The following is a 25,087-nucleotide window of genomic DNA, read 5'->3' on the forward strand; positions in this document are numbered from 1 at the left end:
TTAATTTTACAATTTTCGATGTTCATTTTCACATTCTTCAACTTTTGAATTTTGCAATTTGTCGATTCTTCTATTTCTAGAAAATTTTGTTTTGCGGATTTTTCTATTTCTCGATTTTTAAATAATCAGTTTTTCAATTTTGAGTTTCTTTATTTTTGCAGTTCTACGATTTCTCAATTTTTAATTGTTCGGTTAAAAAACGAAAAATTGAAAAAAATAAAAATAAAGTACTTCCAAGTAAGTAATTCCAAATTATTTTGTTTCTTCGATTCTTTGATTTCTCAATTCGAGATTTTTATATTTTTCGCTTTTATAATTGATAATTTTTCGATTTTTCCGTGTTTCAATTTCTCCATTTTTTAGTCTTTCGATTTTCACTATGAAATTGTTGCATTTTTCAATAAAATGTAGATATTTTAATTTTTCGATTTTCTAATTTGCTTTTTTCGTTTTTTCGATTTTTCAATTCTTAGATTTTTAATTGCACTTTTTCAGGTTTCAGTGTTGCAAATTTTCGATTTTACAGTTTCTATCTTTTTCTCAGTTCCTCCATTTTTTAATTGTTTTTTCGTTACCCAATTTTCAGTTTGCCATTTTTTTCAATTTTTCAATATTTTAAGTTTGGTTTTTCAATTTTTGATTTTCAATTTTTCATTTCTTCAATTTTTCCATTTTTAATTTTTTTTTCAAATTTACAATTCTGTAATTGCTTCATTTTTAAATTTGCCGATTTTTAATTTTTCATAATTCAAATTTATTAGGGTTTTTATTATTCAATTTTTGGCTTTTCCATATTCCGATTTTTCAGTTTCTTCGATTTCTCAACTTTTAAATTTTTCGGTTTTTCACCATTTCTTTTTTTCGATGTTACAATTTTTTAATTTTTCCATGTTTCGTTTTTACAATTTTTTAATTTTCTAGTTTTTCGGTTTTCATTTTAAATTTTTTTAATTTTGAAATTATGTTTTTTTTTCTATTTTTGATTGTTTAATGTATAAAAGTTTTTGTTTTTCGTTTTTTCAATTTTTCACTTTCTCGATTTTTAATTAATCCTAGTTTTTAGGTTTCAATATTACAATTTTTCGATTTTTCAATAGTTTTTTCATTTCTCCCATTAGTTTCTCAATTTTTTCATTTTTCGATTTTTCAATTTTTAAATTTTTCAATATTTCAAGTTTCATTTTTCAGTTTTCAAGTCTCATGTTTTCGGCTTTTTTAAGTTTTCTATATTTTTTTCAATTCTTCGATTTCTCAATTTTTTGATTTTTCAGTTCAATTCAATATTTCGGTTTGAATAAATTTGTCCTTTTGTTGAACAATTAACAAAAATGACAAATCGAGATAATAAAGGAATAAAAATCGAGAATTTGAAAAATTTTATATCGAAAATTGCAGATTTTGTCGATTTTTCAATTTTGATTAAAGTTGGAAATCAAGAACATGGAAACTTAAAAATTGAAAAATTTTGCAAAATTGTTTCTTTTTCCGATTTTTTGATCTTTCAATTTAGGGATTTTTTATTTTTACAGTTTTTCGATGTTTATTTTGACATTCTTGAACTTTTGAATTTTAAAATTTGTCGATTTTTCTATTCCTAGAAAAGTTTGTTTTTCGTATTTTTTTTTTTATTTCTCGATTTTTAATTAATCAGTTTTTCGAATTTACAGTTTCTTTTTCTCCAATTTTACAAATTTTCAGGTGTTTTTTCAATTATAGAAGTTTTCAGTTTCTCAAGTTTTAAGATTACAATTTTTAAATTTCTCCGTGTTTCAAGTTTTGTTTTTTCTATTTCTGATTTTCAATTTTGCAATTGTTCAATTTTTTAGTTTTTTCATGTTTAAGGTTACAATTTTTCCTTTTCCAATTGTTGAGCTTTTAATTATTCGATTTTGAGTTTCTTTATTTTTGCAGTTCTTCGATTTCTCAATTTTTAAATTGTTCGGTTAAAATTAAAAAACGAAAAATTGAGAAAATAAAAAATTAAAAATAAAGTACTTCCAAGTGGGTAATTCCAAATTATTTTGTTTCTTCGAGTTTTGATTTCTCAATTCGATATTTTTATATTTTTCGTCTTTTTAATTGATAATTTTTCCATTTTTCCGTGTTTCAATTTCTCCATTTTTTAGTTTTTCGATTTTCATTATGAAATTGTTGCATTTTTCAGTAAAGTTGTAGATATTTTAATTTTTCGATTTTCTGTCTGTTGAATTTTACAATTTTTCGTTTTTTTGATTTTTCAATTCCTAGATTTTTAATTTATCAATTTTTCAGGTTTCAGTGTTACAAATTTTCGATTTTACAGTTTCTATCTTTTTCTCAGTTGCTTCATGTTTCAATTGTTTTTTCGTTACCCAATTTTCAGTTTGCCAATTTTTTCAATTAGGGTTTTTATTATTCAATTTTTGGCTTTTCCATTTTCCGATTTTTCAGTTCTTCGATTTCTCAACTTTAAAATTTTTCGGTTTTTCGATGTTACATTTTTTTAATTTTTCCATGTTTCGTTTTTACAATTTCTTAATTTTTTAGTTTTTCGGTTTTCATTTTAAAATTTTTGAATTTTGAAATTATTTTTTTTTGTATTTTTGATTGTTTAACTTATAGAAGTTTTTGTTCGTTTTTTCAATTTTTCACTTTCTCGATTTTTAATTAACCAGAGTTTTCAGGTTTCAATAATACAATTTTTTGATTTTTCAATTGATTTTTCAGTTCTCCCATTGTTCAATTTCTCAATTTTTTCATTTTTCAATTTTTCAATTTTTCGATATTTCAAGTTTCATTTTTCAGTTTTTAAGTCTCATATTTTCGGCTTTTTCAAGTTTTCTTTATTTTTTTCAATTCTACGATTTCTCAATTTTTTGATTTTTCAGTTCAATTAAAATTTCGGTTTGAATAAATTTGTCCTTTTGTTGAATAATTAAAAAATGAAAAATTCAGAATTTGAAAATATTATATCGGAAAATGTCTCGGTTTTTAATTGTTTCATTTTTTAATGTTTCGGTGCTACGGTTATTCGATTTTGCAAAATTTTATTTTGATTAAAGTTGGAAATCAAGAACTTGAAAACTTTAAAATTGAAAAATTTTCAAAATTGTTTCGTTTTTCGATTTTTTGATCTTTCAATTTCCGGATTTTTTATTTTTTCGTTTTTCCAATTTTTCAATTCCCGATTTTGTTGTTTTATTTTTAATTTTTCTATGTTTTTTTTTCGCTTCAACTCGTTTTTTCTTGTTTCCAATTTTTCGATTCATTAATGTTTTTCGATTTTTAAGTTTCGTGATTTTAAGTTCTTCATTATTACAGTTTTTCTTTTCTGTAGTTCTTCGATTTGCAATTTTTCGATTTTCCACTTTTTTGATTTTACAATTTTTCTTTTTTTTTCAGTTTCGGATTTTTCAACTGTTAATAAAAAATTAAAAAAGTAAAATTGAAAAATCAAAAATGAAAAAATGGAAATGTATAAATTGAAAACTTTGAAAAATGTAAAAATTGTAAAAAAACGAAAAATTCAAAATCGAAATTTTAAAACTCAAAAATCAAAAATCGAAAAAGTGCAAAATCGAAAAAGTGAAATATGTACCTATTGTAAAATCGAAATATTGAAAATAAAAGAACTGTTTTGGTTTTCCAGTTGTTCAATTCTGAAATTTATTGTTTTCGAATTTTCAATTTTTCAATTTTACGATTCTTTGATATTTTGGTTTCTTGACATGCGATTTTGTGCCATTTAAAATTTTTCGTCCTTTAGATTTCTAGATTTTTCAAATTTTCAATTCCTCAATTTTTCAACATTTCAATTTTGGGAGTTTGGATCTTCTGAATTTTTTTTGAGAAACTTCAAAAAGTCGGAAAATCGGGAAATGAGTAAATTAAAACTCAAAAAATTGCAAAATCGATAAAACGAAATATGTATATATGGATTGTAAAACCGAAATATTGAAAATAAAAAAGTGTTTTGGTTTTTCAGTTTTTCGATTTTTAGATTTTACCATCTTTTGATGTTTTGCTTTCATGACACTCGGTTTTTCGATTTTTTTTTTCAAGTTTTCGAATTCTCAATGTTTGAACATTTCAAATTCGGGAACTTTTTGTTTTTTTTTTGAAGAACAACGAAAAGCCGGGAAATCGAGAAAAATCGATTCATCGCAAAATCGAAAAATGGAAAGTTTAAAAACGCCAAAAATTAGAAGAATTAAAATCGAAAAATGTAAAACTGAAAATATCGAGAAATTGAAAATAGAGAAATCGGCAAATCAAAAAACAGGAAAATTAGAAAATCGAAAATCAAAATAACCCAGAACGAAATATGTATGGAAAAATTGAAGAAAAATTGAAAAATCGCGAAACGTCGGAAAATCGAAAAATTGGAAAACAAAAACCTGGAAAAAGAGGAAAATTGAAATATCACAAAATTAAAAAGGCGACAAATCGAGAAATCGAAAATCGATTAATCGAGAAATGGAAAAACTGAAAGTTTAAAACGCCAAAATTTAAAAGAATTGAAAAATCAAAAAATTGAAGAATTGAAAATTCAAAAAATCAAACGACTAAAAAACCCAAAAATTCTAAAACTGGAATATTGAAAATTTGAGAAATCGTAAATTTAAAAAAGCAGAATTGTTGCATCTTGTCGATTTTTCAATTTCTCGATTTTTAATTGTTGCATTTTTTAATGCTTCGGTGTTACAGTTATTCGATTTTTCAATTTCGGGATTTTTTATTTTTTCGTTTTTCCAATTTTTCAATTCCCGATTTTTCAGTTTTATTTTTGATTTTTCTATGTTTTTACAATGTTTCAATTTTTCGGTGTTTCGAATTTCGCACCGAATTTTTTGCTCCGTAACCCTGAATTCTAGACAAAAAACACAAATTATTTATTTTGATAATTAATTATCTTGTGGTAAATTAACAATCGAAAGTTATAATAAACCCAAGAAAACAACCTATCAAATTACGACCACAAAGTAGCCACATCCATAACCCCTGACAGAATTTCTACAGAGCGTATTAAAATTATTAGTTGGTCTTGCTCCAACGTTAATAATAATTTACGTGGTTTTGCCGCTCTGTTTAGATGAGAAATCATGCGGTGCAACTACTTCCTTATAAAATCCATTCCGACAACAGTTTGTTAGTACCAAGAAAACCCACCATGAGTTCATCTTCCCCTTGCCACCCATTTCAGAAATCCATCAAACCCCACTCCTTGATCCAGCAAAAGGTGCAATGGTACCCGGACCACCCGAATTCCATCATCATCGTAAACTCGGCTTCGTCTCTCGTCCTAGACGCAAGCGAACCTGAAGTCAAACTCCGAGAATTTACAGGAAGTCCGCTGCAACAATGGGAATTTGAGTGCCCATCACAGGCTAGTTTTTTTCTGAAGAACGTTGGCACAGGGTAAGTACAGACACATGCTTGATTTAGAAAACACAGTTCTGCTTGTAGGAGATATCTTCATGCACAGGGGGCTCAAAATGAGTTTCATCTCGTAACTGAGGCAAAAAGTGGAGCTCCGAGTCAGCTGTGGCAATATAATTCTGAGGAACAGACCGTCAGAAATCCTGGCAGCAACAAAGTTCTGGATGTACAAGGGAGATTTTTTGTTCCCGGAGGTCAAATTAAAGTGCACGATCATCATGGGGGAAACAACCAAAAATTTGTCCTGTATTACAACAATTTGTAATTTTGTAGGTATTTGTATTATTTTATTATTATTATTACACTAACTTAAACTTAAGAACCACTTTTTTGGGATTCAAACCTACACTTTTCTCATCTGTCTTCATGTTGACCTTATAAAGGACAATACTTATCCAAAAACCTAACGACTTCTGAAAAATTAATTTTACACAAATTACAAATTATCATAAAGCTTTTGACATCTGGGTTTCAGTAATTGTTGCCACAACGCCCCATATCTACACATGGGTGTATTGGTACCAGTTTTAAGTGAGGAACGATTATGTAACGAAACTTAATACAATCAAACTTATTATCATCCACATTTACAGTTCCTACAATTTTCATGTGGTCCAACAGATCACCCCATTCACTTATTTCATTATGAGATAGGTCTAGATTTTGTAGATATGTAATTCCATTGAAAGCCCCATCATGAATCTTCTTAATTTTGTTCCACTTCAAATCAATAATAAAAGTGTTATTTTCAAAATTCTGGAACGCGTTTCCCGGAATTTCCTCAAAGTCGTTATACTCGGCGTAAATTTCTCTGAACGTCGGAGTCCAATCAGAGGACCACGAACCTCTGAACCAGTTGCCGTCCCAAATCTTCAATTTATTGTAACCCATCTTCATTTTGAGTAAACGTTCCATGCCGTCAAAAGCTTGACTTTCAATCCCAGAAATCTGGTTATGACTGATGTCCAGATTTTCAATCGCTGACCCGTTGAATACACCGTTTGGAATAAACTTTAGCCTGTTTCCAGATAGGTGCAAATCACGTAGGTTGGGTAGATTTGCCAGATCGCCTGGACGAATTTTCGAAATAAAATCATTGTCCAAATTTAAAGTGACCAGATGCGCTGAACTGAAATCTTCTGGATTAATTTCCTCAATCCTGTTCTGTCCTAAGTACAACTTCCGAAGTGTGACATTTTCGAAAATTCCCTTCGGGATTGTCTTCAAATTATTGCTCTCCAGAGACAGCGTCTGCAGGAACTTTAAATTGTGAGAAGCTCCCTCAAGAGTCGAAATCGAGTTGTTATTTAAAAACAAGCTAAACACTGGAAGGTTTCCAAAAATTCGACTTTCAATTTCTTTAAGATTGTTGTTGTTTAGGGTTAGTACTTTCAAATTTGTAAGGTTTGTCCCGTCTTCTATTTCCTCAATGCTGTTGTGTCCCAACTGCAACTCCAAAACTGCGACATTTTCAAACACTCCCGTCTGGATTTTCTTCAATTTATTGTTCTCCAGAGACAACATTTGCAGCGACGTCAAATTGTAAAAAGCTCGCTCCTCCAGAGTCGAAATTGTGTTATTATTTAAAAACAATTTCTCCACTGGAAGGTTGTTGAAAATACCACTTTTAATTACTTTAAGGTTGTTGTCGTTTATATTTAGTACTTTCAAATTTGGAAGATTTGCAAACGCTCCGACGTCTATTTCCTCGATCCTGTTTTGTCCCAAGTGCAACTCCCAAAGTGCGACATTTTCGAAAATTCCCTTCGGGATTTTCGTTAAGATATTTTTCCCCAAGGACAGTACTCTCAGAGACGTCAAATTGCAAAAAGCCCGCTCGTGTACAGTCGAAATTTGGTTGTTATATAAAAACAAGTTGACCAAGGGAAGGTTTCGGAAAACGCCACTTCTAATTTCTTTGACATTGTTGCTGTTTAGGATCAGTGTTTCTAAGTTTGAAAAATTTGTAAACGCACCAAATTGTATTTCCTCTAATCCGACTTGCGTGAAGTTGAGTCTGTTGGGGTTTTGTTGGCCATCGATATAAGCGTTTTCGTAGATTGTGCGAACTATTCCTGTGACGTAGACGTATTTGCAGCTGTTGCAATACACTGTGGCATTTTGGAAAGTTGAATCATGAGTAAGACACTGGTGGACACAACATATCACCAGGAAAAAGGAAAAAATTAGATTTTTGAATTTACGCATGGTGTGTTGTTTTTATGGTGGTTGTGAAAGTACTGGAACCTGGTGCGTTTGAATTAACGCACGCATATAAAGAGATTCGTGGAAATGCGATAACCTTTGATAATGTTGTCAAACATAAGAATATTTATTTTATTTTGGACTCTGATATGACTCCCTATCAAGTGTACTATTAATGCAATATTTGTAATAATTAAATTAGCCACAACCGAACTGATACCACCTCATATAGGTAGCGTATTCAAAAAATATTTTTTAGGATTGTTGTAGAACTTGTTTTTCTGAATTCGTTAACGTGTCGTACTTGATCACGCATACTCCGCCACTGTCTACAATTCGAACACATTATGTTACGAAAACACACTTGTGTATAATTGGTCTAGAGTGTACTTGTTCTTATAAAAATTTTTTTTTTTAATTTTTCGATATTTCAACTTCTAGATTCTTAAAATTTTTTTCAGTCTTAGATTTTTCAGTTTCTCGCTTTTTAAATTTTCGATTTCTCGATCTTTCAGTGTTAGTTTTTCGACTTCATAATTTTGAAAATTCTATTATTTTTTGCTTTTGCAATATTTGAGCTTTCCAATTTTTCGAGATTCGATTCGTTTTTTCTTCTTTCCAATTTATCCATTCATTATTTTTTTTCTATTTTTAAGTTTCTCGATTTTAGTTCGAGTTTTTAATGTTTCAATTTTTCGTTTCTTCGGTTCTTCGATTTGTCCTATTTTGCAATATTTCGTTTTCTCAGTTTTCGGATTTTTCAACTTTTTGAATAAAAAAAATCGAAAGATTAAAATTCACAAAATTAAAATTCAGAAAAGTGCAAAAACAAAAAAACGAAATATGTAAAACTGTAAAAACGAAGTATTTAAAATAAAAGAAATATTTTGGTTTTTCAGTTGTTCAATTTTTCAAATTTTATATTTTCCTATTTTTCAATTTTTTTATTTTACGATTTTTTAATATTTCGTTTTCTTGACATTCGGTTCTTCGATAGTTAAAATTTTTCGACATTTAGAATCCTGGATTTTTTAAGTTTTCGGTTTTCAGTTTTTCAACATTTTAATTTTGGAATTTTTTGATTTTCTGAATTTTTTTGAAAAACTTCGAAAAGTCGGGAAATCGAGAAATGGCTAAATTAAAAAATTGAAAAGTTTTCTGTTTTTAATTTTTCAATTTTTCGATCTGTTACTGTTTCTGAAATTTACAGTTTTTGCAATTATATAATTTTTCGCTTTTACAATATTTGGGTTCTCCAAATTTTCGCTTCAGTTCGTTTTTTCTTGTTTCCAATTTTTCGATTCATTATTTTTTTTTCGATTTTTAGGTTTCGTGATTTAAGTTCTTCATTGTTACAGTTTTTCTTTTCTGTAGTTCGTCGATTTGCAATTTTTCGATTTTCCAATTTTTCGATTTTGCAATTTTTCATTTTTTCAGTTTCGGATTTTTGAACTTTTCGAATCAAAAAATTGGAAAAATGGCAAAACTGTAAAGGTGAAAAATCAAAAATGAAAAAATAAATATGTATAAAATGAAAACTTTGAAAAATGTAAAAATTGTAAAAAACGAAAAATTTAAAATCGAAATTTTAAAACCGAGAAGCTTAAAAGTCGAAAAAGTGCAAAATCGAAAAAATGAGATACGTATTGTAAGATCGAAATATTGAAAATAAAAGAAGTATATTCAAGTTCTGGATTTCTCAATTTTTCATCTCAAATTTAGGATTTTTTTTATTTTCTGTTTTTTTTTTTGAAAAACTTCGAAAAGACGGGAAATCGAGAAATGAGTAAATTAAAACTCAAAAACTTGCAAAATCGAAAAATGAAAATGTGTGTGTATTGTAAAAACGAACTATTGAAAACAAAGAAGTGTTTTGGTTTTTCGATTGATCAATTTTTAAAATTTTATGTTTTCCAGTTTTTCGAATTTACGATTTTTTGATATTTTGGTTTCTTGACGTTCGGTTTTTCGATATTTAAAATGTTTCAACTTTTCGATTTTTCAAGTTTTCGAACTTCCAATTTTTCAACATTTCAATTTTTATTTTCTGGATTTTGGAAGAACATCGAAAAGCCGGGAAATCGAGAAATGGGTAAATTAAAAAATTGAAAAATTTTTGAAAAATCGATTAATGGCAAAGTCGAAAATCTGAAAGTTTAGAGACGCCAAAAATTAACAGAATTGAAATCTGAAAATGTAAAATTTAAAACATCGAAAAATTGGAAATACCTAGAGAAATCGGCAAATCAAAAAACGGAATTTAAAAATTCGAAAATTAAAAAATCCCAAAACGAAATATGTCTATCGAAAAATTGAAGAAAAATTGAAAAGCCGGGAAATCGAAAAATGGAAGGAAAATTGATAAATTGAAAAATTGAAAATAAAAGAAGTGTTTTGATTTTTTAATTGTTCAATTTTTCAAATATCATATTTTTCGATTTTTCAATTTTTTGATTTTTTAATATTTCGGTTTCTTGACAGTTAAAATTTTTGGACTTTTAGAATTCCCATTTTTTTAAGTTTTCTGTTTTTCAGTTTTTCAACAATTTAATTTTGGGAATTTGTATTTTCTGAATTTTTTTTGAAAAACTGAAAACTCGGAAAATCGAGAAATGAGTAAATTAAAACTCCAAAAATTGCAAAATCGATAAAATGAAATATGTATGGATTGTAAAACCGAAATATTGAAAATAAAAAAGTGTTTTGGTTTTTCAATTTTTCGATTTTTTAATTTTGTTTTTCGATTTTTAGATTTTACGATATTTTGATATTTTGGTTTCTTGACACTCGGTTTTTCGATTTTTTTTTTCAAGTTTTCGAATTTGGGAATTTTTTAGAATTTTTTCGAAGAATATCGAAAAGCCAGGAAATCGAGAACAATCGATTCATCGCAAAATCGAAAAATGGAAACTTTAAAAACGCCAAAAATTAGAAGAATTAAAATCGAAAAATGTAAAATTGAAAACATCGAAAAATTGAAAGTAGAGAAATCGGCAAATCAAAAAACAGGAAAATTAAAAAATCGAAAATAAGAATAACCCAAAACGAGATACCTATGTATCGAAAAATTGAAGAAAAATTGAGAAATCGAAAAATTGAAAAACCGGGAAATCGAAACGTCGGAAAATCGAAATATTGGAAAATCAAAAACCTGAAAAAAGAGGAAAATTGAAATATCGCAAACTCGGGAAATCGAAAAATGGAACAATAAAAAAATTAAAAAGGCGACAAATCGATTAATCGAGAAATGGAGAAACTGAAAGTTTAAGAAGCCAAAATCAATAAATTGAAGAATTGAAAATTCATAAAATCAAAAGACTAAAAAAACCCAAAAATTCCAAAACTGGAATATTGAAAATTTGAGAAATCGTAAATTTGAAAAATTGCGAAGTCAAAGAATCGATTAATTATATCGGAAAATTGCAGAATTTGCTGCATTTTGTCGATTTTTCAATCTCAATTTAATTGTTGCATTTTTTTATGTTTCGGTGTTACAGTTATTCGATTTTGCAAAATTTTATTTTGATTAAAGTTGAAAATCAAAAATCCACTATAGACTAACATAGTCTGTTGGAAATAAACTCTATTATTACTATTATTATTATTATTAACTTGAAAACTTCAAAATTGAAAAATTTCAAAATTGTTTCGTTTGTCGTTTTTTTTTGATCTTTCAATTTTGGGATTTTTTTTTTGGTTTTTCCAGTTTTTCAGTTCCCGATTTTGCAGTTTTATTTTTAATTTTCCTATGTTTTTACAATATTTCAATTTTTCGGTGTCTCGATTTTTTAGTTTCTCGATTTTCATTTTGAAATTTTTGGATTTTTTATTTTAAAATTTTTGTTTCCTTCATTGTTTCAATGACGCGATTTTCCGATTTTCCAATATTTTAGTTTGGATAGTAGAGTTGGGGCCACAGAAGTCACTTCCGTCCATTGAAATATCGCAGTTTTAAAAAAATTCAAAGATTTCGAATTTCGCACCGAATTTTTGCTCCGTGACCCTGAATTCTAGACAGAAAACACAAATTATTTATTTTGATAATTAATTATCTTGTGGTAAATTAACAATCGAAAGTTATAAGAAACCCAAGAAAACAACCTATCAAATTACGACCACAAAGTAGCCACATCCATAACCCCTGACAGAATTTCTACAGAGCGTATTAAAATTACTAGTTAGTCTTGCTCCAACGTTAATAATTTATGTGGTTTTGCTGCTCTGGTCAGATGAGAAATCATGCGGTGCAACTACTTCCTTATAAAATCCATTCCGACAATAGTTTGAAGAAAACCCACCATGAGTTCATCTTCCACTTGCCACCCATTTCAAAAATCCATCAAACCCACTCCGTGATCCAGCAAAAGGTGCAATGGTACCCAGACCACCCGTATTCCGTCATCATCGTAAATTCGGCTTCGTCTCTCGTCCTAGACGCAAGCGAACCTGAAGTCAAACTCCGAGAATTTACAGGAAGTCCGCTGCAACAATGGGAATTTGAGTGCCCATCCCAGGCTAGTTTTTTCTGCAGAACGTTGGTACAGGGTAAGTACAGACACGTGCTTGATTTATTAGAAAACACAGTTCTGCTTCTAGGAGATATCTTCATGCACAGGGGGCCCAAAATGAGTTTCATCTTGTAACTGAGGCAAAAAGTGGAGCTCCGAGTCAGCTGTGGCAATATAATTCTGAGGAACAGACCGTCAGAAATCCTAGCAGCAACAAAGTTCTGGATGTACAAGGGAGATTTTTTGTTCCCGGAGGTCAAATTAAAGTGCACGATCATCATGGGGGAAACAACCAAAAATTTGTCCTGTATTACAACAATTTGTAATTTTGTAGGTATTTGTATTATTTTATTATTATTATTACACTAACTTAAACTTAAGAACCACCTTTTTTGGGATTCAAATCTACACTTTTCTCATCTGTCTTCATGTTGACCTTATAAAGGACAATACTTATCCAAAAACCTAACGACTTCTGAAAAATTAATTTTACACAAATTACAAATTATCATAAAGTTTTTGACATCTGGGTTTCAGTAATTGTTGCCACAACGCCCCATATCTACACATGGGTGTATTGGTACCAGTTTTAAGTGAGGAACGATTATGTAACGAAACACAATACAATCAAACTTATTATCATCCACATTTACAGTTCCTACAATTTTCATGTGGTCTAACAGATCACCCCATTCACTTATTTCATTATGAGATAGGTCTAGATTTTGTAGATATGTAATTCCATTGAAAGCCCCATCATGAATCTTCTTAATTTTGTTCCACTTCAAATCAATAATAAAAGTGTTGTTCTCAAAATTCTGGAACGCGTTTCCCGGAATTTCCTCAAAGTCGTTATACTCGGCGTAAATTTCTCTGAACGTCGGAGTCCAATCAGAGGACCACGAACCTCTGAACCAGTTGCCGTCCCAAATCTTCAATTTATTGTAACCCATCTTCATTTTGAGTAAACGTTCCATGCCGTCAAAAGCTTGACTTTCAATCCCAGAAATCTGGTTATGACTGATGTCCAGATTTTCAATCGCCGACCCGTTGAATACACCGTTTGGAATAAACTTTAGCCTGTTTCCAGATATGCGCAAATCACGTAGGGTAGGTAAATTCGCCAGATCGCCTGGACGAATTTTCGAAATCAAATTCTTGTCCAAATTTAAAGTGACCAGATGCGCTGAACTGAAATCTTCTGGATTAATTTTCTCAATCCTGTTCTGTCCCAAGTACAACTTCCGAAGTGTGACATTTTCGAAAATTCCCTTCGGGATTGTCTTCAAATTATTGCTTTCCAGAGACAGCGTCTGCAGGAACTTTAAATTGTGAGAAGCTCCCTCAAGAGTCGAAATCGAGTTGTTGTTTAAAAACAAGCTAACCACTGGAAGGTTTCCAAAAATTCGACTTTCAATTTCTTTAAGATTGTTGTTGTTCATGATTAGTACTTTCAAATTTGTAAGGTTTGTCCCGTCTTCGATTTCCTCAATGCTGTTGTGTCCCAACTGCAACTCCAAAACTGCGACATTTTCAAACACTGCCGTCTGGATTTTCTTCAATTTATTGTTCTCCAGAGACAACATTTGCAGCGACGTCAAATTGTAAAAAGCTCGTTCCTCCAGAGTCGAAATTGTGTTGTTATTTAAAAACAATTTCTCCACTGGAAGGTTGTTGAAAATACCACTTTTAATTACTTTAAGGTTGTTGTCGTTTACATTTAGCACTTTCAAATTTGGAAGATTTGCAAACGCTCCGACGTCTATTTCCTCGATCCTGTTTTGTCCCAAGTGCAACTCCCAAAGTGCGACATTTTCGAAAATTCCCTTTGGGATCTTCTTCAAGATATTTTTCCCCAAGGACAGCACTCTCAGAGACGTCAAATTGCAAAAAGCCCGCTCGTGTACAGTCGAAATTTGGTTGTTATATAAAAACAAGTTGACCAAGGGAAGGTTTCGGAAAACGCCACTTCTAATTTCTTTGACATTGTTGCTGTTTAGTATCAGTGTTTCTAAGTTTGAAAAATTTGTAAACGCACCAAATTGTATTTCCTCTAATCCGACTTGCGTGAAGTTGAGTCTGTTGGGGTTTTGCTGGCCATCGATATAAGCGTTTTCGTAGATTGTGCGAACTATTCCTGTGACGTAAACGTATTTGCAGCTGTTGCAATAGACTGTGGCATTTTGGAAAGTTGAATCATGAGTAAGACACTGGTGGACACAACATATCACCAGGAAAAAGGAAAAAATTAGATTTTTGAATTTACGCATGGTGTGTTGTTTTTATGGTGGTTGTGAAAGTACTGGAACCTGGTGCGTTTGAATTTACGCACGCATACAAAGAGATTCGTGGAAAAGCGATAACCTTTGATAATGTTGTCAAACATAAGGATAGTTATTTTATTTTGGACTCTGATATGACTCCCGATCAAGTGTACTACTAATGCAATATTTACAATAATTAAATTAGCCACAACCGAATTGGTACCACCTCATATAGGTAGCGTATTCAAAAAACATTTTTTAGAATTGTTGTAGAACTTGTTTTTCTGAATTCGTTAACGTGTCGTACTTGATCACCCATACTCCGCCACTGTCTACAATTCGAACACATTATGTTACGAAAACACACTTGTGTATTTGTCTAGAGAGTACTTGTTCTTATAAACATTTTTTTTTTAATTTTTCGATATATCAACTTCTAGATTCTTAAAATTTTTTTCAGTCTTAGATTTTTCAGTTTCTCGCTTTTTAAATTTTCGATTTCTCGATCTTTCAGTGTTACTTTTTCGACTTCATAATTTTGAAAATTCTATTATTTTTCGCTTTTACAATATTTGAGCTTTCCAATTTTTCGAGATTCGATTCGTTTTTTCTTCTTTCCAATTTATCCATTCATTATTTTTTCTATTTTTAAGTTTCTCGATTTTAGTTCGAGTTTTTATTGTTTCAATTTTTCGTTTCTTCGGTTCTGCGCTTTGTCCTATTTTGCAATATTTCGTTTTCCCGGTTTTCGGATTTTTCAACTTTTTGAATAAAAAAATCCAAAGATTAAAATTCACAAAATTAAAACTCAGAAAAGAGCAAAAACAACAAAACGAAATGTATAAAATTGTAAAATCGAAATATTGAAAATAAAAGAAGTGTTTTGGTTTTTCAATTGTTCAATTTTTCAAATTTTATAATTTTCGTTTTTTCAATTTTTTGATTTTACGATTTTTTAATATTTCGGTTGCTTGACATTCGGTTCTTCGATAGTTAAAATTTTTCGACTTTTAGAATTCTCGATTTTTTAAGTTTTCGGTTTTTCAGTTTTTCAACATTTTAATTTTGGGATTTTTTGTTTTCTGGATTTTTTCGAAAAACTTCGAAAAGTCGGGAAATCGAGAAATGGCTAAATCAAAAAATTGAAAAGTCGAAAAATCGAGAAACAGAAGTCGATTAATGATTTCCAGTCGGTTGAGAACTCAGTTAGTTGTGGAAAAAAATCTTTGGATTTCAAAACGTTTTCATTTATTTGGTTTTTCAATTTTTTTATTTTTAATTTTTTAATATTTCTATTTTTAATTTTTCAATTTTTCTATGTGTGTTACTGTTTTTGGAATTTACAGTTTTTGCAATTCTATAATTTTTCGCCTTTAGAATATTTGGGTTCTCCAAATTTTCGCTTCAATTCGTATTTTCTTGTTTTCCATTTTTCGATTCATTCATTTTTTTCGATTTTAAAGTTTCGTGATTTTAAGTTCTTCATTATTACAGTTTTTCTTTTCTGTAGTTCTTCGATTTGCAATTTTTCGATTTTCCACTTTTTCGATTTTGCAATTTTTCATTTTTTCAGTTTCGGATTTTTCAACTTTTGGAATCAAAAAATTGGAAAAATGGCAAAACTGTAAAATTGAAAAATCAAAAATGAAAAAATGAATATGTATAAAATGAAAACTTTGAAAAATGTAAAAATTGTAAAAAACGAAAACTGTAAAAATTGTAAAAAACGAAAAATTCGAAATCGAAATTTTAAAACTGAAAAACTCAAAAATCGAAAAAGTGCAAAATCGAAAAGATGAAAAATGTACCTATTGTAAAATCGAAATATTGAAAATAAAGAATTGTGTTTTCTTCAATTGTTCAATTTTTATAAAATTTACAGTTTTCAATTTTTCGATGTTACGATTTTTTGTCGTTTCGGCTTCTTGACATTTGATTTTTCGATATTTAAAATTTTTCGTCTTTTAGATTTCTAGATTTTTCAAAATTTCAATTCCTCGATTTTTCAAAATTTCAATTTCAGGAATTTGTATTTTCTGAATTTTTTTTGAAAAACTTCGAAAAGTCGGGAAATCGAGAAATGGGTAAATTCAAATTCAAAAAATTGCAAAATCGATAAAACGAAATATGTATGGATTGTAAAACCGAAATATTGAAAATAAAAAGTATTTTGGTTGTTCAATTTTGTAAATTTTATGTTTTTCGATTTTTCGATCTTACGATTTTTTGCTGTTTTGGTTTCTTGACATTCGGTTTTTCGATATTTTTTTTCAAGTTTTTGAATTTTCAATTTTTCAACATTTCAAATTTGGGATTTTTTTGGGTTTTTTTGAAGAACATCGAAAAGCCAGGAAATCGAGAAATGGGTAAATTAAAAAATTGAAAAGTTGAAAAATCGAAAAAGCTAAAAGTGGAAAAATCGAGTCATCGCAAAATCGGGAAACAGAAAGTTTAAAAACGTCAAAAATTAAAAGAATTGAAACCGAAAAATGTAAAATTAAAAACATCGAAAAATTGAAAATAGAGAAATTGGCAAATCAAAAAACAGGAAAATTAAAAGATCGAAAATAAAAATAACCCAAAACGAAATTTGTATCGAAAAATTGAAAAATCAAAAAACCTGGAAGAGAGGAAAATTGAAATATCGCAAACTCGAGAAATCGAAAAATTGTACAATAAAAAAATTAAAAGGGCGACAAATCGAGAAATCGAAAATCGATTAATCGAGAAATATAAAACCTGAAAGTTTTAAACGCCAAAATTAAAAAAAATTGAAAAATGGAGAAATTGAAAAACTGAAAATTCGAAAAACCTAAAGAATCAAAAAGGCAATAATTCCAAAATTGATATATGGAAAAATTGAGAAATCGATAATTCGAAAAATGAGAATTTCTCGATATTTAATTTTTCAATTCTTTGAACTTTCAGTGTTACTGCTTTTCGACTTCACAAATTTTTCAATTCTATATTTTGTCGCTTTTACCATATTTGAATTTTCCAATTTTTCGATTCATAATTTTTTTTCGATTTTTAAGATCCTCGATTTTAAGTTTTTCATTGCTTCAAATTTTCGTTTCTTCAGTTTTTCGATTTACAATTTTTCGTTTTTTAAGTTTTCGGATATTTCAACTTTCCAGATAAAAAAACTGTAAAAAAGACAAAAATATATAAAATGACAACTTTTAAAAATCTAAAAATTGGAAGAAACGAAAATTTCAAAATCGGAAGATAAAAATTGAGAAACTTAAAACTCAAAAAAGTGCAAAATCGAAAAAACTAAATAATATGTATTGTAAAATTGAACTATTGAAAATAAAAGAAATGTTTTGATTTACGAATTGTTTAATTTTTATATTTTTCAATTCTTCGATTTTACGAGTGTTTGATGTTTTGGTTTCTTGAGATTCGGTTCTTCGATATTTAAAATTTTTCGACTTTTAGAATTCTCAATTTTTCCACATTTCAGTTGATTTTGGGATTTTTTGTTTTCTGATTTTTTTGAAGAACATCGAAAAATCGGGAAATGCTGAAATGGATAAATTAGAAAATTGGAAAGTCGAAAAATCGAGAAAGCGAAAAGTCAAAAATCGATTAACTATTTTAGTTAACAAGAAATTTAAAATATCGCAAAGTAAAACATCCCAAAAGTGAAATTTCGAAAAACTGATAAATCGAAAAATAGAAGAAAAATTGATAAATCGAAAAATTGAAAATAAAAGAAGTGTTTTGAATATCATATTTTTCGATTTTTCAATTTTTTGATTTTTTAATATTTTGGTTTCTTGAAAGTTAAAATTTTTGGACTTTTACAATTCCCAATTTTTTAAGTTTTCTGTTTTTCAGTTTTTCAACATTTTAATTTTGGGAATTTGTATCTTCTGAATTTTTTTTGAAAAACTTTGAAAAGTCGGAAAATCGAGAAATGAGTAAATTAAAACTCAAAAAATTGCAAAATCCATACAACGAAATACATATGTATGGATTGTAAAACCGAAATATTGAAAATAAAAAAAGTGTTTTGGTTTTTGAATTTTTCGATTTTTTAAATTTTGTTTTTCGATTTTTAGATTTTACGATTTTTTGATGTTTTGGTTTCTTGACACTCGGTTTTTCGTTTTTTTTCAAGTGTTCGAATTCTCAGTGTTTGAACATTTCAAATTTGGGATTTTTTTTGTATTTTTTTGAAGAACATCGAAAAGCCGGGAAATCGCGAAATGAGTAAATTAAAAAATTGAAAATTTGAAAAATCGAGAAAGCGAAAAGTGGAAAAATCGATTAATCGCAAAATCGAAAAATTGAAAGTTTAAAAACGCCAAAAATTAGAAGAATTGAAATCGAAAAATGTAAAATTGAAAACATCGAAATACTGAAAATAGAGAAATCGGCAAATCAAAAAACAGGTTAATTAAAAAATTGAAAATTAAAATATCCCAAAACGAAATATATATCGAAGAATTGAAGAAAATTTGAAAAATCGAAAAATTGAAAAACCGGGAAATCGAAAAATTGGAAAATCAAAAACCTGGAAAAGAGGAAAATTGAAATATCGCAAACTCCAGAAATCGAAAAATTGAACAATAAAAAAATTAAAAAGGCGACAAATCGAGAAATCGAAAATCGATTAATCGGGAAATGGAAAAACTGAAAGTTTAAAACGCCAAAATTTAAAATAATTAAAAAATCAAAAAATTGAACCGAAAATTGAAGAACTGAAAATTCAAAAAATCAAAAGAGTAAAAAAATCCAAAAATTCCAAAACTGAAATATTGAAAAATTGGGAAATCGTAAATTCGAAAAGTTGCGAAGTCAAAGAATCGATTAATCGAGAAATCGAAAAACTACAATCTTAGAAACGCCAAAAATTAAAAGAATAATTGAAATCCAGAAATGTAAAATTTCGAACATGGAAAAATTAAAAATCGAGAAATCGGAAACTAAAAAATAGAAATTTAAAAAATTGAAAATTAGAAGATTCCAAAACTGAAATACCGAAAAATTGAAGAATTGGGTAGTCGGAAAATCGTAGAATTAAAAAAAATTAAAAGGGCGAAAAATCGAGAAATCGACAATCGATTAATCGAGAAACATAAAACCTGAAAGCTTTAAACGCCAAAATTAAAATAATTGAAAGGTGGAGAAACTGTAAAACTGAAAATTCGAAAAACCCAAAGAATCAAAAAGGCAATAATTCCAAAACTGATATATCGAGAAATTGAGAAATCGAAAATACGAAAAATGAGAATTTCTCGATATTTAATTTTTCAATTTTTTGAATTTTCAGTGTTACTGTTTTTCGACTTCACAATTTTTACAATTCTATATTTTGTCGCTTTTACAATATTTGAGTTTTCCAATTTTTCGATTCATAATTTTTTTTCGATTTTTAAGATTCTCGATTTTATATTTTCCATTGCTTCAAATTTTTGTTTCTTCAGTTTTTCAATTTGCAATTTTTCGTTTTTTAAGTTATCGGATATTTCAACTTTTCAAATAAAAAAACTGTAAAAACTGCAAAATTGTAAAATTGAAAAAAATGAAAAGACAAAAATGTATAAAATGACAACTTTGAAAAATGTAAAAATTGGAAGAAACGAAAAGTTCAAAATCGGAAGATAAAAAAATTGAGAAACTTAAAACTCAAAAAAGTGCAAAATCGAAAAAAATAAATAATATGTACTTATTGTAAAATCGAAATAGTGAAAATAAAAGAAATGTTTTGATTTACGAATTGTTTAATTTTTATATTATTCACGTTTTCGGTTTTACGAGTTTTTGATGTTTCGGTTTCTTGAGATTCGGTTCTTCGATATTTAAAATTTTTCTACATTTAGAATTCTCAATTTTTCAACATTTCAATTGATTTTGGGATTTTTTATTTTGTGATTTTTTTTGAAGAACATCGAAAAGTCGGGAAATGCTGAAATGGATAAATTAGAAAATTGGAAAGTCGAAAAATCGAGAAAGCGAAAAGTCAAAAATCGATTAACTATATATTTTAGTTAACAGGAAATTTAAAATATCGCAAATTAAAACATCCCAAAAGTGAAATTCCGAAAAACTGATAAATCCAAAAATCGAAGAAAAATTGATAAATCGAAAAATTGAAAATAAAAGAATTGTTTTGATTTTTCAATTGTTTAATTTTTCAAATATCATATTTTTCGATTTTTCAATTTTTTGATTTTTTAATATTTTGGTTTCTTGACAGTTAAAATTTTTGGACTTTTACAATTCCCAATTTTTTAAGTTTTCTGTTTTTCAGTTTTTCAACATTTTAATTTTGGGAATTTGTATCTTCTGAATTTTTTTTGAAAGATTTTGAAAAGTCGGAAAATCGAGAAATGGGTAAACTAAAAAATTGAAAAGTTGAAAAATCGAAAAAGGGAAAAGTGGAAAAATCGATTAATCGCAAAATCGAAAAATTCAAGGTTTAAAAACGCCAAAAATTAGAAGAATTGAAATCGAAAAATGTAAAATTGAAAACATCGAAAAACTGAAAATAGAGAAATCGGCAAATCAAAAAACAGGCTAATTGAAAAATCGAAAATTAAAATATCCCAAAACGAAATATATATCGAAAAATTGAAGAAAAATTGAAAAATCGAAAAATTGAAAAACCGGGAAATCGAAAAATTGGAAAATCAAACACCTGGAAAAGAGGAAAATTGAAATATCGCAAACTCCAGAAATCGAAAAATTGAACAATAAAAAAATTAAAAAGGCCACAAATCGAGAAATCGAAAATCGATTAATCGGGAAATGGAAAAACTGAAAGTTTAAAACGCCAAAATTTAAAATAATTAAAAAATCAAAAAATTGAACCGAAAATTGAAGAACTGAAAATTCAAAAAATCAAAAGAGTAAAAAAAATCCAAAAATCCCAAAACTGAAATATTGAAAAATTGGGAAATCGTAAATTCGAAAAGTTGCGAAGTCAAAGAATCGATTAATCGAGAAATCGAAAAACTACAATCTTAGAAACGCCAAAAATTAAAAGAATAATTGAAGTCGAGAAATGTAAAATTTTGAACAGGGAAAAATTGAAAATCGAGAAATCGGCAAACTAAAAAATAGAAATTTAAAAAATTGAAAACTAGAAGATTCCAAAACTGAAACATCGAAAAATTTAAAAATTGGGAAGTCGGAAAGTCGGAAAATCCAAGAATTAAAAAAAATTAAAAGGGCGAAAAATTGAGAAATCGACAATCGATTAATCGAGAAATATAAAACCTCAAAGTTTAAACGCCAAAATTAAAAAAAAATTGAAAAATGGAGAAATTAAAAAACTGAAAATTCGGAAAACATAAAGAATCAAAAGGGCAATAATTTCAAAATTGATATATGGAAAAATTGAGAAATCGATAATTTTGAACTTTCAGTGTTACTGTTTTTCGACTTAACAATTTTTACAATTCTATATTTTGTCGCTTTTACAATATTTGAGTTTTCCAATTTTTCGATTCATAATTTTTTTTCGATTTTTAAGATTCTCCATTTTCAGTTCTTCATTGTTCAAATTTTCGTTTCTTCAGTTTTTCGGTTTGGAATTTTTCGTGTATTTTCAAATAAAAAAACTGAAAAAATTGCAAAATTGTAAAATTGAAAAAAATTCAAAAACAAGAATGTATAAAATGAAAACTTTGAAAAATCTAAAAATTGGAAGAAACGAAAATTTCAAAATCGGAAGATAAAAATTGAGAAACTTAAAACTCAAAAAAGTGCAATTTCGATTTTACGAGTTTTGATGTTTCGCTTTCTTGACATTCAGTTCTTCGATGTTTAAAATTTTTCGACTTTTAAAATTCTCGATTTTTCAAGTTTTCAATTTCTCGGTTTTTCGACATTTCAATTGATTTTGGGATTTTTTTATTTTCTAAATATTTTTGAAGAACATCGAAAAGTCGGGAAATGCTGAAATGGGTAAATTAGAAAATTAGAAGTCGAAAAATGGAGAAAGTGAAAAGTAAGAAAATCGATTAATTGTTTTAATTAACAAGGAATTTAAAATATCACAAATTAAAACATCCCAAAAGTGAAATTTCGAAAAACCGATAAATCGAAAAATCCAAGAAAAATTGATAAATCGAAAAAATAAAAAAATTGGAAATGGGAAATTCGAAAAATTATATAGATACGTATATTTCATTTTTCAATTTTTTGATCTTTCAGTGTTACAGTTTTTTGACTTTGCTATTTTTACAATTCTATAATTTTCCGCCTTTGCAATACTTTTTCTTGTTTCCAATTTTCCGATTCATTAATTTTTTTTCGATTTTTAAGTTTTTCAATGCTGCAATTTTTCGATTCCTCCATTTGAGATTTTTCGATTTTCCACTTTTCCGATTTTGCAATTTTTCGTGTTTTCAGTTTTCGGATTTTTCAAATTATCGAATCAAAAAATTGGGAAAATTGCAAAGTGGTAAAACTGAAAAATCAGAAATGAAAAAACGAAAATGTAAAAACTGGAAATCAAAATTCCAAAATTGAGGAATTTAAAAATTGGAAGAATTTAAAATCGAGGAAATGAAAATTAAAAGATCGTGAAAATGACAAATTGAGGTGAATCAAGTGAAACGAGAAGCAAAGGATAGGAACAATATTAATTGATGTCCACGGTACATAATAAAGCGTGTTTTTATTTTTTTTAATATGTTGATTATTATTTCGTATAATATTACAATTAATTAATTAGATAATAATTAATTATCTGAAAATTATAAGACACGTATATTTTGCCGCTCTACTCAGATGAGGTCTCTCTTGCAATTGATAAATAAATATGTCCAGTATGAAAATAACTCTTACTTTCCATAGAGTTGTCCGAGATTTATTTAACCCATCAGATTAGGAAAAAAATACACTAAAATATATTTTCAATTTTCATCAAATTGTACACAGTCTTGTAATATAACTCGTCTAGCTCTAGGAACGACTACATAATCCGCAGAAATATCCGCACACTTAAACTTATTCCCACTCAGATTCACAGTCCCTATCACCTTCACCTGTCGCAACAAATTCTCATCCCATTCACTTATTTCATTATGAGATAGATCCAGAAGATGTAGACCTGTAACTCCATTGAAAGCCCCATCAGCAATCCCTCTAATTTTGTTCCACTTCAAATCGACCATAAAATAGTTGCCCCCAAAATTCTGGAAGGCGTTTCCTGGAATTTCCTCAATGTTGTTATACCCAGCGTAAAGTTTTCTGAACGTGTGAAACCCAGAAGACCACGACCCACTGAACCAGTTACCGTCCCAAATCTTCAATTTATTGTTACCCATGTTCAGTTTGAGTAAATATTCCATGTCGTCAAAAGCTTGACTTTCAATCTCAGAAATCTGGTTATAACTGATGTCCAGATTTTCAATCGTTGACCCTTTGAATACATCGTTTGAAATAAGTTTTAGCCTGTTTCTAGATAGGTGTAGATCACGTAGGTTGGGTAGATTCGCCAAGTCGCCTGGACGAATTTTTGAAATAGAATTTTTGTCCAAATTTAAAGTGACCAGATGCTCTATATTGAAAACTTCTGGATTAATTTCTTTCAAGTTATTGTCAGAAAGATAAATCAGAATATTCCACTTGTGCGACTCTGGATGAACGGCATCAAAAGCGCCAGCTTCTATTTCGTCAATTTCGTTGTGTCGGAGGTTCAAAACCCAAAGAGCAATATTATCGAAGACTCGTTTCTGGATTTTCTTCAAACTATTTTTCTCCAGAGACAGCATCCGCAGGGACGCTAAATTGTGAAAAGCTCGCTCTTCCAAACTCGAAATCGAGTTGTTATTTAGAAGTAAGTTGACCAGGGGAAGGTTTTGGAAAACGCCACTTCTAATTTCTTTGATATTGTTGCTGTTTAGTGTCAGTGTCTCTAACTTTGGAAAGTTTGTAAACGCACCGATTTGTATTTCTTCTAATCCGACTTGGGTGAAGTTGAGTCCGTTGAGGTTTTGCAAATCGGTGACAGTGTTTTTGTAGATCGTTCGAACCGTTCCTGTGACGTAGGCGACTTTGTAGGCATTGTTGTGGCACGAGTTGTTGGCATTTTTGGAGAGTTCGTCGTAGTTTATTGATAAGCTTTGTCTGGCGCTGGGGAAGGTTTTGCAAAAGAGTGTGGCGTTTTGGAAAGTCGAACCATGAGTAAGACATTGGTGGAGACAACATATCACCAGGAAAAAGCACAAAATTTGGTTTTCGAATTTACACATGGTAAATGTCTTTATGGTGGTTGTGAAACTACTGAAATTGGCGTGCATTTGATTTTGCACTCTCATAAATAGACATTCGGGAAACAACGATAACCTTTGATAGTGTTGTCAATGTTAGTAAACATGAAAATAAACATAAGGATATTTGTTGGCCTCTGATATAACTTCTGGTCAAGGGTACATACTACAAAAAACAAAAATAAAACGTTTCCTCTTTCTATCATGTGCACTTTGTATGAGATAATAAATTATCAAAGTTTGAGTATTAACCGTTCACGATCTTTATATAGTAGGGTTGGCCATGAAAATCTAGTGAGTTTGTTGGTGTTTGATGCAGAAGAATTTTTTCATTAGGTTATGTTTTATTAAATTAAAGGTTAAAAAATATTCCAGAAATATAAACATTTTTGTCGATACTTTCAGTTTCCAGTAGCAATGACCAAGTTAGCGGTATCTATTTCTTAGAAAGCATAAAACT

General features: G+C 28.8%; 3 protein-coding genes across 3 annotated transcripts; 1 reads left to right on the forward strand and 2 right to left on the reverse strand.

Moving 5' to 3' along the window:
* The first annotated feature begins 5,117 nt into the window (after positions 1 to 5,117).
* Positions 5,118 to 5,729, forward strand: LOC135138097 (uncharacterized). The gene is made up of 2 exons (XM_064067954.1): positions 5,118 to 5,397; positions 5,446 to 5,729. Exons 1-2 carry the CDS (start codon positions 5,150 to 5,152, stop codon positions 5,681 to 5,683), a joined length of 486 nt encoding a protein of 161 aa, XP_063924024.1. The 5' UTR covers positions 5,118 to 5,149; the 3' UTR covers positions 5,684 to 5,729.
* LOC135137892 (uncharacterized) lies at positions 5,722 to 24,664 on the reverse strand. The gene is made up of 5 exons (XM_064067662.1): positions 23,272 to 24,664; positions 12,003 to 12,436; positions 7,897 to 7,952; positions 7,689 to 7,792; positions 5,722 to 7,638 (listed from the first exon to the last, which is right to left on the reverse strand). The coding sequence occupies exons 1-5, from the start codon at positions 24,655 to 24,657 to the stop codon at positions 5,890 to 5,892; spliced, it is 3,729 nt and encodes a 1,242-aa protein (XP_063923732.1). The 5' UTR covers positions 24,658 to 24,664; the 3' UTR covers positions 5,722 to 5,889.
* On the reverse strand, positions 12,543 to 14,421 carry LOC135138096 (carboxypeptidase N subunit 2-like). Its single transcript, XM_064067953.1, has one exon. The coding sequence runs from the start codon at positions 14,399 to 14,401 to the stop codon at positions 12,665 to 12,667; it is 1,737 nt and encodes a 578-aa protein (XP_063924023.1). The 5' UTR covers positions 14,402 to 14,421; the 3' UTR covers positions 12,543 to 12,664.
* Positions 24,665 to 25,087: the final 423 nt, after the last annotated feature.

This window comes from Zophobas morio, unplaced genomic scaffold (assembly GCF_036711695.1).
Source record: "Zophobas morio isolate AGI-343-1 ecotype UQ-CSIRO unplaced genomic scaffold, CSIRO_AGI_Zmor_V1 ptg000030l, whole genome shotgun sequence".
NCBI lineage: Eukaryota > Metazoa > Arthropoda > Insecta > Coleoptera > Tenebrionidae > Zophobas > Zophobas morio.

Excerpts from the sequence above, each read along its gene's own strand:
- LOC135138097 (XM_064067954.1), top strand. The coding sequence starts at position 5,150 with ATGAGTTCATCTTCCCCTTGCCACCCATTTCAGAAATCCATCAAACCC. Across the intron at positions 5,398-5,445 it reads CTGAAGAACGTTGGCACAGG|GAGATATCTTCATGCACAGG; the intron begins GTAAGTACAGAC and ends TTCTGCTTGTAG.
- LOC135138096 (XM_064067953.1), bottom strand. The coding sequence starts at position 14,401 with ATGCGTAAATTCAAAAATCTAATTTTTTCCTTTTTCCTGGTGATATGT.
- LOC135137892 (XM_064067662.1), bottom strand. The coding sequence starts at position 24,657 with ATGCACGCCAATTTCAGTAGTTTCACAACCACCATAAAGACATTTACC. Across the intron at positions 7,793-7,896 it reads TAACGAATTCAGAAAAACAA|TACACTTGATAGGGAGTCAT; the intron begins GTTCTACAACAA and ends TTGCATTAATAG. Across the intron at positions 7,639-7,688 it reads CCACGAATCTCTTTATATGC|AAACAACACACCATGCGTAA; the intron begins GTGCGTTAATTC and ends CAACCACCATAA.